Source organism: Petromyzon marinus, chromosome 11 (genome assembly GCF_048934315.1).
Source record: "Petromyzon marinus isolate PM22_M1 ecotype Great Lakes invasive population chromosome 11, UKy_Petmar_22M1.pri1.0, whole genome shotgun sequence".
Lineage (NCBI taxonomy): Eukaryota > Metazoa > Chordata > Hyperoartia > Petromyzontiformes > Petromyzontidae > Petromyzon > Petromyzon marinus.
In genome coordinates, this window is record NC_133677.1 from 151,455 (window position 1) to 165,485 (window position 14,031).

At 49.0% G+C, this 14,031-nt stretch overlaps 2 protein-coding genes across 3 annotated transcripts; both read left to right on the forward strand.

Moving 5' to 3' along the window:
* Positions 1-271: 271 nt before the first annotated feature.
* On the forward strand, positions 272-4,819 carry LOC116941435 (large ribosomal subunit protein uL24). 2 transcript variants are annotated; one of them, XM_032952542.2, is made up of 4 exons: positions 272-386; positions 1,985-2,166; positions 3,310-3,450; positions 4,601-4,819. In XM_032952542.2, the coding sequence occupies exons 2-4, from the start codon at positions 1,999-2,001 to the stop codon at positions 4,727-4,729; spliced, it is 438 nt and encodes a 145-aa protein (XP_032808433.1). In that variant the 5' UTR covers positions 272-386; positions 1,985-1,998; the 3' UTR covers positions 4,730-4,819. The 2 variants fall into 2 exon arrangements, with proteins under 2 accessions (XP_032808433.1, XP_032808432.1); XM_032952541.1 differs by having other exon boundaries at positions 280-386; positions 1,982-2,166.
* Positions 4,820-6,412: 1,593 nt separating this feature from the next.
* Positions 6,413-13,774, forward strand: ATP6V0E1 (ATPase H+ transporting V0 subunit e1). Its single transcript, XM_032952540.2, has 4 exons — positions 6,413-6,627; positions 7,931-7,978; positions 12,423-12,531; positions 12,925-13,774. Exons 1-3 carry the CDS (start codon positions 6,524-6,526, stop codon positions 12,514-12,516), a joined length of 246 nt encoding a protein of 81 aa, XP_032808431.1. The 5' UTR covers positions 6,413-6,523; the 3' UTR covers positions 12,517-12,531; positions 12,925-13,774.
* Positions 13,775-14,031: the final 257 nt, after the last annotated feature.

The following is a 14,031-nucleotide window of genomic DNA, read 5'->3' on the forward strand; positions in this document are numbered from 1 at the left end:
TTATTTGACTCCCATCCCACTGGGATTTTTGCACACAGCGTTGGTGTACGGTGCTATTTCAGGAATATTTTGATATTTTTTCCTGTATTTTCTGTTTGCACAGTCACAAAATCACTTTAATATGTTTTTTTGTTCATGTTTTTTTGTTTGTTGCGGTTGCACCCGATTCAAGAGCCGAATGGCTCACAGGGCTATACCAAATAAATTAACTATGAACTATAAAATAGCAAACGGAAATAAAAGATTTGACGTCATCTGTGCTTACGTTTTACCTCACTACGGATGACGTCGTGTCACTACTCCGCGCGGTGACGTCATCACTCTCGCCCGACGTAATCGCCTTTTGGTGACATCACGATCTCCCTTTCGGCCGCCATCGCTGAGCGGTAAGTGACCGTGGTTCTTGGGCGCCGTGAGCAATCCGTGAACATCGACCCCATGAGGCATTCCCACTCTCGTTGGGGGCCCTTGGAGTGCGGGGGGATATAGCGCCGGTCTCATCGAGGGGATTTGGTGGCGCTGGGGCGGGAGGTTGAGGCTCCTGAGCGGGCGGCGGTCCATCGCGATGTTAGACTCGATGGCCGCTAAGCGCGGTGAAAGTGTTTCATGCTGCTGTTACTGTTGAAGGGGTTGTTTAGCGCGGGAAATCACCGTGGGGATGGAACCATGGAGGGATTTAGGTAGTTACGGGAGTGAGATGCGTGGTCGGAGAACGGGATGGCGACTGCATGGGTATGCCTTCATCCAGCAGTGGATCAAGCATGGGTGATGATGCTGTTATAATTGAGTAGTGGCAATAGGTTGCATTTAAATGCTGCGGTGGCGTAATTTTTATAGACCAGCACTATTGTGCGCGGATGGCATGACCCCATCATTAATGTGAAATGTCTCCCATCGGTAGCTGAGTGGGTGAACTAGGCCCCGTCTCAGAATGTGAAATTTCCACCACTTAGGCTGAACGTTTAAAAGACGAGTGCCGCCACATTTGTCCATCGTGTATAGAAGCATTGGCTCGTGTGTGTATGACCCGGTTCTTGGCATGGGAATGTGGACATGCATGATTATAGTGAGGACTTGAGTGAGGCCTTGCTACCGCCACTTACCATACATCGCGCGCTGCCTGATGATTGCTAAACTCGTCCCAGTTTTCTCATTGGAACGGCGCTTTCTCCTTAACGTGGGGCATGGTTATCCACCATCAGGCCCTTGCCGCGTGTAACCATGTGTATTCGTGCCGTCGTGTATATTTTATACACGTGGTAAGTTCAATTAAACACAAGTCGAATTTGACGACGCGGAGGTAAAAGTCCAAGGCACAGCCTTGCTCACCCCACTGCTGGCGGAAGGAGCGTCCAGAGAAGCCTTCCCCTCGAGGCTGTTTGGTCGACTCTTCCGACTCGCGGGTCAGATGTCTTGGAAGACCTAGTACCCACATTTGACTCCACACGCCACCTGCTGATTGACAAACTGTAGTGTACCCATTTATATACCGTGATGTTTTGCTTTGTGGTGGATGCATTCATCACATGCTTACTGGGTAGGTAACTTGTCCAGCACTTTGTCACTAAGCTGCTGGATGAGAGCGTCCCCATGCCTGGGAGGGGTATTTAACCATATTTCACGCTCGTTTGTGGGTTGGAGAAGCCTGAAATTGTAGAAATACAATCCTGCAGCAAATTGTTCTTAAAACCAACTAACAATGTGTTCTCCCTGTTTTCTCCTCTCCATCCTTTCTGCTCTCCACAACTACACCAAACAACGACGCTACAACCACCACCTCCCAATCGTATCTCTACCTCTCCCACAACCACCATCCCACCTGCCACTCCTTTCCCACGACAAACTACCACCTCCCTGCCTGACACTCGTCTCTCACCACTAACAACCACGCATCACCAACAACACAACCACCACCTCCCCACTCGCACCTCTCCCTTCTCCACAACGACCAACGGAACAACACTACGAACACAATCTCCAGCAGCACCAGCAGCCGCCATGAAGCTGAACAAGTTAGTGACGTCGTCGCGGCGCAAGAACCGCAAGCGGCACTTCAACGCGCCGTCGCACGTGCGCAGGAAGATCATGTCGTCCCCGCTCTCCAAGGAGCTGCGGCAGAAGTACAGCGTGCGCTCCATGCCCATCCGCAAGGATGACGAGGTCCAGGTGCGTGCGACCCCAACGCGACAATGACAATAGGTTGCGTGTATCAAGCTTTAAGGTATCGTCATGACCAACCCGATGATGATTCCACCACCTCCCTCTGCTTGTCACTCGTCTCCACTATGAGCATGGCAGATGCGATCGTTGTGGCTTTTGTCTGGAGGGGAGAAGAGTGGCAGGAGGGGTGATGGTGGTTGTGTTGGTGTAGTTGTTGAGGTGGGGAGGAGGTGGTTGTTGACGAAGAAGAGAGAAGTGGCCACCAAAGCCTTTCACCTCAGCCAAATCCAGCAGCTACTGCTGCTACACAGGAGAATGGCAGAGGCCCTGGCAGTCTCCAACCACTCTTCTTTGACTCGCATAGAGATCCATATATTCACAAATAGATCCATAGATCTGCCCTTACAATATCCCACCATCTGGCCATTAGTCGCCAGACTTGTGGAGATCACTTTAATGCCCATCTCTGTAACCGGCCATCTTCCGTCCCTCACACACGTCCTACCCAGCGCTGCCGTTTTTGCCAAATCACTTTTTAACACTTTGCTGGTATGTTTATCTTCTGGACTTAATGGATTGTAAAAGAGATCTATAACATGTTTATTGTAGGATGTTCAGGTGTCTGTTAACAGCCCTGAGCCAGTGGTGCAATTCCACATTCATTTGGTGTGGGCGAATCTTACCATAGGACAACCACTGTTGACTCCTCCATAAAGTGGCACTTTTTTTGTCGACCGATTTGAGGGATGATTGGCTGAGTGAACCCCAACGCAGGATTTGAACTCGCAACTCTGATTGCGAGCCACTCGCTCTGCAGCTGAGCCACCTGGTCTCATGTATAAGGTGCTTGAATGCTTCCGCATCTTAAAAAGTACCTTGTATCTCATCTCAAACATTCAAAGGAGACCCCCCCCCAATGGCAGCTGCCCCTGTGTGGCACAAGGTGGTCCAGTGTGCAAGTGGGTGTTAGTGTGCCAGTAGGGGGCAATTATTGTGATGTCTAATCCTGTGTAGCTGTTGCGATGTGTAAAAAAAATTCTGTGGAGGGACAGATATGTGGTGAGGCATATTGTCTTATTTGTCTTGTTGTCACAAAGACGAGAGGCCATAAGTGATCCCTGTCACGTGTGTGTGCACGGCTGTGGGCAGGTGGTGCGCGGTCACTACAAGGGCCAGCAGGTGGGTAAGGTGGTGCAGGTGTACAGGAAGAAGTACATCATCTTCATCGAGCGCATCCAGAGGGAGAAGGCCAACGGCGCCAGCGTGCACGTGGGAATCCATCCCAGCAAGGTGGGCGCGAGGGTGCAGGCGTTCTTGCTGAAACTGCCTTCATTGCCGAGTCGTCATCATCAGTCGTCACTTCCCACTTGTCATTATCATCACCATATTTTATAAGCTGCCACCACCACCATGGTTATTGTTATATCATCATCACTGTGACTGACATTTTCATCACGACTGGCATCCTTGTCATTGCTCCTGCCACCACCACAAGCATCGGTGACTTCTACTGCTGCATTACCCTTTTTTCATCGATGTGTTGGTCATCCTTAACTGCTGCCATCGTCATTGTCATCCCTAAAGCCACCACCATCAGAATCACTCCTATCATAACCAAAGACAAAGGTCCCCCGTATAGCCTTTACCACATTGTGTTGTTAGATATGAAGGTCGGCACGGCACACGAGGGCGTGGGTGGCCAGCACCACGCCGACTCCCTTTGAATCCCGAGAGACAATGTTAACATCACACTAGGTACTTAAATGAGACTCAATTGACATAGGGGCGGCCCAGGACTGGTTCAGATAATCGTCACTGGTGTTTGCTGTGAAGAGAATCAAACTTTGTGCCACTCGGTTCGTAGCAGAGTGCGCTAACTGCTTCGCTACTGCTCCACACATCAGCATGACCGCTACTGACACTGCCATTGTCACAGCTGCTACATCATTAACTCGATTTCCAACTTCACGACCTGACGAAGTAGCTGAAAGCGGTTTGATTGAAACATCCTACGTTGATGTTGAATTTGGCCACCATAAGTCTTAAGCCACTGGTGCGAGGAGGGTGCCTTATTAGTCAGAATTAGATCAATACATTTTCTACGTATGAATTGCATGTAAACGTGACCATGTTGTTGGATGGTAGAGAGTGAATGGCAATTTTTGCATAAAATTACCACCACCACATGACCCAACCCAACACTAATACAGATCGTTGTTGCAACCTTTGTCATTGCTACGGCCACCATAATCATCAATGGCATCTCTTCTGTCGTGGTGGTAACATCGTTATTGTCGATGTAATGAATGCCACGGTCATCCAGCATCGCTCGCGCAGGTTATTGTTGCCACGTGCTTTTAGTCGATTGGTCGACTAATCGTGCCGGTTGTGGTTGTCATGAGGACTAATATCATGGTGGTGACGCTTCCTCGGCTTGCAGGTGGTGATCACGAAGCTGAAGCTTGACAAAGACCGCAAGAAGATCCTGGAGAAGAAAGGCAAGTCCAGGCAGCAGGGCCAGGACAAGGGGAAGTACAAGGAGGAGACGATCGAGAAGATGCAGGAGTGAGGACAAACAACCTCGTCCACCTCTTCCTCCTCCCCCCACTTGCCCGCCTGCCCCGGCAATTACAATAAAAACATCGTTGTTTCACAAGAACGCTCTGTGTTGGTTGTGTGGATGTGTTGGGTGGTGGAGTGTTTGAACAACTCGACTGTTGGTTGCTGAGTATTTAGGCCAAAAACGTGAGGAGGCAGCAACAAACAGGACTGTTAAAACATTTTTATTACTAACAGGAATATTTAATTAATCAAGCTGAGTTATAAGAGCTTGGGAAAATAGACGATGGGAGAGAGTTCTAAAGTACGTAGAAGGAAGCAGAATTATTGTGACCTGCAATGTGTTGGTTGAACACTCAGCTAAGATGGTCTAGTAGACGCTAGTTACTCTTTGGTTCTTTCGGTAAAGTCAAGTAGGTATAAATTAAATCACGACGTTTTGGCCGCAACACAAGCGTCCGTCATCAGGTGGGACAACCACAGCAAGAAACAATTGCTGTGGTTGTCCCACCTGATGACGGCAAGAAACAATTTCTGTGGTTTTCCCACCTGATGATGGACGCTTGTGTTGTGCCCGAAACGTTATTTTCCCTACGTGACTTTACCGAAAGAACCATAGCGTATGGATCCCTGCAGTCACGAAAACTTCAAATATAGATTAGACGCTAGTTGTCAACGTGGGTGGACAAAGAGAAGTTTCCAGCAACAGTCACCATGGTGCTAACGATAGAAGAGTGATAGTCAATTAGCAAACACTGCTTCGTTATTTATCCAGGCTGCTTCACTTTGAAGTCGATCGGACGCAGTGAGAGAACTGGGTGCTCACCCCTTCGGGAAGTTTGTACTTTGGAGATTAATTTGGAATGTGGTGAGCATTTACATTATGTTCCTAAAGAGCGAAACAGCATCTGAGTAATTTACAAAACCAGCGATTTGGAGAGGATTGTTCGGCCACAAACGTCGGGTATTGAGCATTGCACTCCTGATCGCACACGAGGGCGTACCAGCCGTCGAGAACCCATGCACTGTATGCAGAACTCCTTTCACACCGTACGTAGCTAACCTTGCTAATCGGGGGTGTGGGGTGAGGCCAACAAACAACTCAAAGCAGTTCTAAAGAAATACGTTTTCAATTTAGACCAACGAGAGAGTTGAGTAACAAGGAACACGTCCACACAAGTGACATACAAAATAATCGGCGTCGTGTGGAATAGCAATTTGCCTTTCATTTGTCCCTGCAAAATGTGTACACATCCCAACGACCTGGGAGTGCATACTTGCATCAGAATTGCAAGCAAACCGGGCCGGTTTTAACTTCCAGCGTCTCATCAGCAGAGTAGCTTGCTGAAGATCTGCCACATGGCACACTCGTACGAAAACAGATCCGTCACATAGACTCGGAGCACGTGTTAGCGAGCAGCTATTAAGACCGATACGGCGCACGAGGGGGTTCTGTGGCTAGCACCACCGCGCAGTTCACGTCAGTCAATCGGCAAAACGAAATGTAGAGTAGACTCAGCACCCTCTAGAGCTGTCTATAGCGGAGCATTCTTCTGCCAGCAGTGGCGTGGGTAAGCAATTGCGGGGCTGCGCCTGTACATGACTTGAGATGCAGTACGACGATCAGCTGAGCAGGGGTGTTTAACGTGGCTCTAATTCCATATACTGGATAGGCAGCCACGCCCCCGTGCCAATCCACGCTGGGAAATGTAGAGCACGTGCGTGCATCACGTGACACGGAGCGATCTTTTCTCGCGGGTCGTTCTCGCTGCGCCGCGGTTCGCTTCTCCGTCGTCTCGCCAGCATGGGGTACCACGGCCTCACCATCCCCATCATCGTTATGACGGTCTTCTGGGGCATCATCGGCTTCGTCGTGCCCTGGTTCATCCCCAAGGGGCCCAACAGAGGGTGAGTTATCGGCAAACCCTTTGCGGGTCGTCACGTCGCTTCGGCCAGGAAGGAGGCGGAGTGGTTTCCGCCCCGGCCGCTTATAGGCAAGAGCGTAGGCTACGCATGGGACAGTTGAGGCCTATTGGGCAAATATGTTCTGTACATAAAATCTTAAATGTAAATACCAATTGTTTGATATACGTTAATAGTGAAAGCTTATACTAGTAGTCATTAGTACAAATGAAAACTATATTTTTAGTATCAGTATCGCACGTCTCATTCGAGTTGGGTATGTGGTGCGGTGTGAACATGAGCATTGGGGATACAAAGGCGGTCGGACGTTGGACTGGTCACCTTGCCGTAAACAGCTCTGCTCGCTAACAGCACCTTGTCCCGGCAGTCTGTAACCCTGCACGGGACATTAGCTACGGCATTCACCTCCTTCCCATATCACCTCCATAAAATTATGATTTACACATCTTAACAGCCTTCAAAGAGTCCATATTAGCAGCAGCCGCAGCATTGATTTAACGCAAGCAAAACGCTGGAACGGTTTCAATATTCATCCTTTCATCAGTAGAGAGTGTTTAATCAGCTCGCTTGCTCCAATACGTTGTGTTTTCGGCATTTGTATGGCGTATAATTCTTAGACCAGCAGTGGCGAAAATTATTCTAGCGATAACCTATTAAAACCGACTAGAATGTGTTGTCAAATACGATCAGCACGCCTGGCAACGTATAGTGCGCACGAAGTTTAACATATAATGCCGAGTGTTGGTCCGGGTCATGTTCAATTACCACTTGTAACTAATGTTACCCATGGCTGGGAGTCAAACTCAAGTGAATTGCGGTGGTTCTTGCATCAAATCCTGACTCCAAAATAATATTTATGGTCGTTGTGGAGAAGAATAACTAAATATATAAAAGTGTGTGTGTTTTTCATTTAGAAGGACAGATATGAGAGGCGGATTGCTTCATTATTTAGTTTCTTATATTCTCAACAACGAATCTGAGAGTTGTTGGTGTTGATTGTTATCGAGCTTTATGTTGAACTCACACCCATAACGAACAGAGGAGGGTCCTTGCATTTTAACATCTGGCGTTCAGCATTGGTTCAAGCAAAGCCACACTGCTGATGAGACAATTCATGTTAAAAGTGGTACAGTTTTCTTGCATTTAACCGATTGTGCTGAAATTCTATGCTGCCAGAACCCGGGTTGCTGATGGGATGTGTAAAAAACATAGGGTTTTTTTTATACATGGAGAGACAAATATACATTTGTGTGCTTATGATTATTCCTGACTCCGTTCTTCTTTCCAGAGTTATCAACACCATGCTGGTGACATGTGCCGTTTGCTGCTACCTCTTGTGAGTTCCACAGCACTCTACACTCACCACTCCACACAGATGGATTTACTAATCCATTGCTATACTGCCACCTCGTGGCCACCTTGCAGTCCGAGCCTACAACACCGATCTCCAGGCACTTGATAAGATCAGGCACGTTGAGCGTGGTGGTTGGTGTGTGTCATTGACTTGCATATTTACACGTAGATAGTGAAGGGTGTGTTCATTAAACACTGCTATCGTAAAGGGATGTATGCAAGTAATGGCTGTAAGTGGGTAATGGCCAGTGGACGAGACTTGTGGTGGAATAACGGCCAAGGGATTGAGCACGCATGAGAGCATGACCATTGCTAAACAACGCTATGAGGTCAGTAGCTATGCAGGACCGGGATGGATTGTGGCATCACATGGTCATGAGGAATGGCGATAGCATGGGCACGCCTTCATCCAGCAGTGGATAGTCCATAATTCATGATGGTGAAGAGGGCCTACTTAAAATCCAAAATCCACGTGTTATTTTCTGGTTGAGGGTCAATTCAGCCCATGATCCATTCGGGGTACTTACAATTACTACCAGGCACTGCAGAAGTACACAATAATTATATGGTAAGACTAGTCCACACTGTATGAATATGGAGTGGTTAGTAATAGTTTCCTGCTGCATGAGGTGCTACAGTATGATACATTTTTACACCGCATGCATAAATCATTTGCCAGCGCTGTGCTGGACTTTTAACACAATCTCCGCGGAGGTGTTTTGTGAACGCTGCAGTAAAAACGACGTGGTCACCGAGCGATGGAACATTCACAACGCGGGAAAGCAACTCGCGGTGATGTTGAGTTAGGGGCGGCAGAGCTCCTAAGTGGTGGATAGCGGTTCCTGGGTGACGAGCTGGGTGACTAGCTGAGAGGCTAAGTCGTTCATTGGATGTGTGTTTCTGGTTGTGTAACTTTGAGGCTGACTGGTTGACTAGATGGCTTACTTCTGGTTGGATACAGTTGGTGTCTTAGTGACTGGCCTTTAAGACCAGTAAGTATTGTGTGTTGTTGTGTGTAATGTTGGTAATGTTTGGCGTATTGCCGGCTGGCTGAGAGGCTGGCTGGGTGGGTGCGTTAGTTGTGTTCGCTAAACACCGCTCTCTAGCCGGACCTGTCCAGTCTCCCCTCGCCTGTGTCGCCAAACCTGGACCCCGCCGCTCTGGGGCGGCAGCAGAGGACAAAGAGACGGAGTCAGGAAACGATGGTGCTCGCTCAGCCGACCTCTGCAACACACAAATCACTCATTCATTCACTAGTTATATTTGGGTTAGGCCATGCATTGATCTGACCTGTTTCATTAATACCCTCCACCACCCGACACAGATAAAGTAAATTGCCTTGTGTTTGGCTCAAAGGTGAGCTGAAGAAGAATCTTCACAAGCACTTTTAGCCTCATTGATAGCTGAACACCTCCGATTAGTACGGTTGGCTACGTACAGTGCGAATAAAGTTAAATATACACACACAGATACGCACATCATCCTCGTAGACCAATCAAGTCCATACTGCACTTGAAGGAAGACGCCACATTATTTATGTTGTATTAGTTTCATTTGCAGCCTCGTTTACTCACTTGGTCTACGTATAATTGTGCAAATTGTGTAAATCACTAGTAATTATTATCCTTTTACTTCAAACTTTCCCGCCTGTCCTCTCTTCCTGATGACGACTGCTTGTGTTGCGATAGAAACGTAATTTTTTATTTTTTATTTTCTATCTACGTGACTTTACCGAAAGAACCAAAGAATATGAATTGTTATCATGCACGAATCAAAGGATGTATGGTAGTGATCATAATTAATTTAAATCTACGGGTCGTTCGAAGCCTGCCAATGTTTTGTGATCATTGAGCCGAGTTCTGTAGCAACAGCAGCCGGGCGGCTCACAGGCAGAGGGGAGCGAGTTCCAGTCCTGTTTGAGACCGACTCGGCCCATCATCGTTTCCTCCGGGGGCCAAATGAATGAGTACTACTGTGTGGGGAAGTCAAAGAGTGGTTGTATATACTTGCCCCCGCCATAGAAATGTTGGATTTGCACCACTGGCTCTGAAAAGCCTTATAAACAGAAGATGAGCAGAAATGCCCATTCGAACAGCAGGAAGTCACTTGTGTTGTACCGGAGTTTCGCCACCGGGTGGCGCCCAAAGGCCGGGAATCGGGGCATAGATTCACCCAGGAAACTCGCGGTCGGTCTGCAGGGCCTTCCCGAGTTTTGTGGTCGTGTTTTCGAGAATTGGCCAAATCTCTTTTCATGAGTATTTGGCTTAATGTGGGAGAACCGGAGAAAACCATGCGTACGGCTGCAGCAACCAGCAATATCGACATTCTTATCGCATTTGTTTATGCAGGAATGCTCCAAACTGATAACATTTATCTGAGTCTCAGCAGGGTGTGGCCTTCTTAAACCGCTGAGAGATTTGCTTGGTGTTATAGGCAGTTTTATACTAACGCTACGGAGTGCATTCAATGCAGTACAGCAACTTTGTGCAAGATTATTAAGTAACAACAGCACGAGCTGTGTCTCCACTAGGGTTGGTAACCGGTAACCATTTTCAGAATAAATCAGCGGTTCCAAAAGTCAGAGACTGGTAACGTATTCCAGTGGAGTGTAACAAACGCGCTGACTGGCATGCGTGGACGTACAAACCGCATGGCGGGAGGCTTGAGGGTAAATAATCTATGGGCAAGTAAAAGGTAAAGATGCAGCCCTGCAATTGCCAGAGCACATCACTGCTGAACGGAAAGCGCCTCCACTCGAGTCAGCTCTAGATTTGGCCTACTCTTCCATTGTCGACTCAACTGCTGTGCGGGGAGATGGAATCGAACCCGCAGCCTGTGTGTTCACCATTCCACCACACCTGGTGGCAGCTTCCTTCGTTCCTCAGTTCAGAAGCTCAACACGTCCGGTTTGTTGCTCTAGACGTTCCTACGTGTGGCAAACCGGTAACCGGGGTTTTACCGGTTAACTCATGCAGTTTACCAGTCGGTTTACATGCGTGCTCCCTGTCCTGTTGCGGTGCCGAGCACAAACATGGTTGATCGTGCTCGGGATTCTCCGCTGATAAACCCAAATATCTGGGTTAATGGCCTGGGGGTTGTTTAGTCTGGCGCGAGTCCCCTGCTCGTGGCCTGTCACCGTGATGCCCTCCGTCTTGTCCTCCTTCCTCTGTCCTCATCATCATGACCCCCGTGGCCCCGTGTCTCGCCCCTATCACCCTCCGCTAATGGAAGCAGAATTGAGACAAAAACATACAACCCCTGTATGAAAAACAACAACAGAGAGAGACGTTCCATCCTCCAGCGTTTGGGTGGTGGTGACATTCGTTTAGCAGGGAGTGGATTACAGTTGGAGGAAGAGAATGTGGGGAGTGGGTGTGTGAGAGAGAAACGGATTTCAGAGCAGTGTAGAGTTGCGGTGAGTAGATATTTGATGGTCTTTGCCTATAAACATTTGCCAATTCATCATGGTTTTGACTGCTGATGAGACTGTAAATATTGAAACTGAACCAATGCTGGTGAAATTATCCACTACCATGTAGGCCGTGCGGCTGATGGGATGTGTAAAAAAACCTTTTAAACCGGGTTCTCAAGTGTAGCGAATTGAGAACCCGGCATGATCACCTCTGGGCCGCCACGCCGCCCGGTACACGCCAGACCTGCCAGGCTTTGGCCGGTGGTTGGGTGTGGAGGATCGCTCACGGGGACGCTGTTTGTTTTGGGTCGTTAAAACAACAACAAACGGAGGCACCAGATCTACATCGCCACCGCCCGCTCCGCCCCCTACTACCGCCCCTGGGTACGAGAGGAGGACCAGGGAAGTGGAGACTCCATTGAGACCGCCACGGTTCAGTTTGGAGATTGTCGTTCTTTTTTATTTAATACGGGGGGGGGGCTCAGCGGAAGAGTGCACGGCCCGTAGTCGGAAGGTTGTGCGTTCTGACTTTGGCAGCGGTAGGGGGGGGGGGGGGAGTTTACCAGGTGACCCAGCTCATCATTCCTCCCCTCCGGGATGAATGAGAACCACTGTGGGGAAGATCAACAGTGAATGTCCTCTACATTTACTTAACCTCTGTGAGTCATAGGAATGTTCAATTAATACCACTGGTGCAGGGCTGTTAATGGGCGATGAAAACCAATGCCTCTGCTCATTTGATCTCAGAGAATGCCACTAAACGTCTCAAGCCAGGGTCATGTGCGGTTAATCTGTGTTGTATTGTTCGTGACGCCAATGCCACTCTTCCCCCCCCCTCTCCACTTCTTCCCCTATTTCTATCCACTCTCCCCCACTCTTTCCCCTCATCTCCACTTTGTCTCTCGCTCCTCCACTCTCTCCTATCTCCCCCCCCACCTCACTCCCTTATCTCTCTCCTTCCTTTCTCTCCCACCTTTTTTCCCCTCTCGGCCCACCCTCCCGTCTCCCCCTCTAGCTGGCTCATCGCTATCCTGGCTCAGTTGAACCCGCTGTTTGGGCCGCAGCTCTCCAATGAAACCATCTGGTACCTCAAGTACCAGTGGCCGTGAGGAGCGATAGCACCGGTACGTGGCTCCGTGGACACTCGCACGCGCGCGGGTACACGTGGGTTCAGGTGTGGCTGGGGTGGTGTAAACACCATAGACGCTCCATGCCGTCTGCTTCGGTGGACGTCAAGATCCCTTGCTCCAAAATGTGGAGTTCATTGTGTGCCAGAACCACGGTCCACATGTTTTAAAGTCAAATATTACAACACTCAATTGGGATTTCACATGGAACCAGTTATCGCCCCCGATCGGCAAACGGCCGCTCACTGCCAGGTGCTGAGTGGCCCTGTGCCATACAGGGACAGCAGGAGGATGGCTCTTTCAGAAAGATCACTGCTGCTCCTGCAACGACACAAAGCCCATCTCCACATAACTGTAAATGTCCTCACCCCCTGCGTTCTTGTTTCTCAGGAATCCAGTGACACCGCCTACTGAAGACGGGGTTCCACCAACGCCCTGGTTTCCCGGATCCGGTGAAAAATGTGAATTGAATCTTTGGTGTAATTTGAGATTTCGTCCTCCCATGCTCTCCTGCTGTCCAACCCCCACCCCCACGTGTGACTGGTGTACATTTTAATGCTGCCCCGCCCCCCCCCCCCCCTACTGTGCACCCATAATTGTGTGGACACGCATGTGGGCGCCCTCGCTCACTTCCGATCACCGTTGCGCAGAGTAACGAAGCAGACGCCGCCACCTCGCGTCCGTCCGTCTGCGTAAATGATGCGTTCTTTACGCGTCTCATCGACCACCACATGGCCTCGTGGGCATGCAGCCTTCTTAAAATAGCCGTGCATCGAACGAGCACCTCTAATTGAGAGGGCCCTTGCCTGTAAACATCAAGCAGTTCACTAGCATTGGTTTCAAGCAAGCCAGACTCCCTTGCTGCTGATGAGACACTGAATATCAAAACCCCTCTAGCTTTGCTCGTATGGAACCAATGCTATCACAATACGCACTCTCAGCAGGCTATTTGGCTGATGGGATGCGTAAATTTTGACAGTGTTTATGCGGAGAGACGAGGTGTATAAGCAGTCTGCCCAATTGTGTTCTACATGATGCTACTGGTGGGTCTGGTATGGGGTGGCCTGCGTCCATTCTGTCTCACCGCGTTGCATTTCTGCACCATTCCCAATGACGGTTCGATTTTTTTTAAATAATTTTTTCTGTGGAAATGCTTTTCTCATCTCGTTTGTCTCATCCCGTGCGGTCTGATTCAAACCATTGGCTGCAGAGCAACATTACCATAAACCTTAAAACACTCCGTTCCTGCGTGTTGGATCTTCCCAAGTCGTTGACCGATTCTGCCAGCCTGGCAAGTACTTGGTCGGATACCTGGGAACACCATGTGTAGCAGGATAAGTATTTCTGCATGTGGGAGGAAATTAGCAGTTCTCAAATACCATTCATCAATGTTAGGGCAGTCTTAAGAGCAGCTTGTGGCATGTCGTGGTTTGTTGCTGCACATCTCCTGTGAGGTGCAATGGAGGTGGAAGGAATTGGTGGCATCAACAACCGGGG

Bases quoted from the DNA above. Each gene is read 5' to 3' on its own strand.
- LOC116941435 (XM_032952542.2), top strand. From the start codon at position 1,999: ATGAAGCTGAACAAGTTAGTGACGTCGTCGCGGCGCAAGAACCGCAAG. The intron at 2,167-3,309 runs GTGCGTGCGACC...GGCTGTGGGCAG, and splicing joins GCAAGGATGACGAGGTCCAG to GTGGTGCGCGGTCACTACAA. The intron at 3,451-4,600 runs GTGGGCGCGAGG...CTCGGCTTGCAG, and splicing joins TGGGAATCCATCCCAGCAAG to GTGGTGATCACGAAGCTGAA.
- ATP6V0E1 (XM_032952540.2), top strand. From the start codon at position 6,524: ATGGGGTACCACGGCCTCACCATCCCCATCATCGTTATGACGGTCTTC. The intron at 6,628-7,930 runs GTGAGTTATCGG...TCTTCTTTCCAG, and splicing joins CCCAAGGGGCCCAACAGAGG to AGTTATCAACACCATGCTGG. The intron at 7,979-12,422 runs GTGAGTTCCACA...CTCCCCCTCTAG, and splicing joins GCCGTTTGCTGCTACCTCTT to CTGGCTCATCGCTATCCTGG.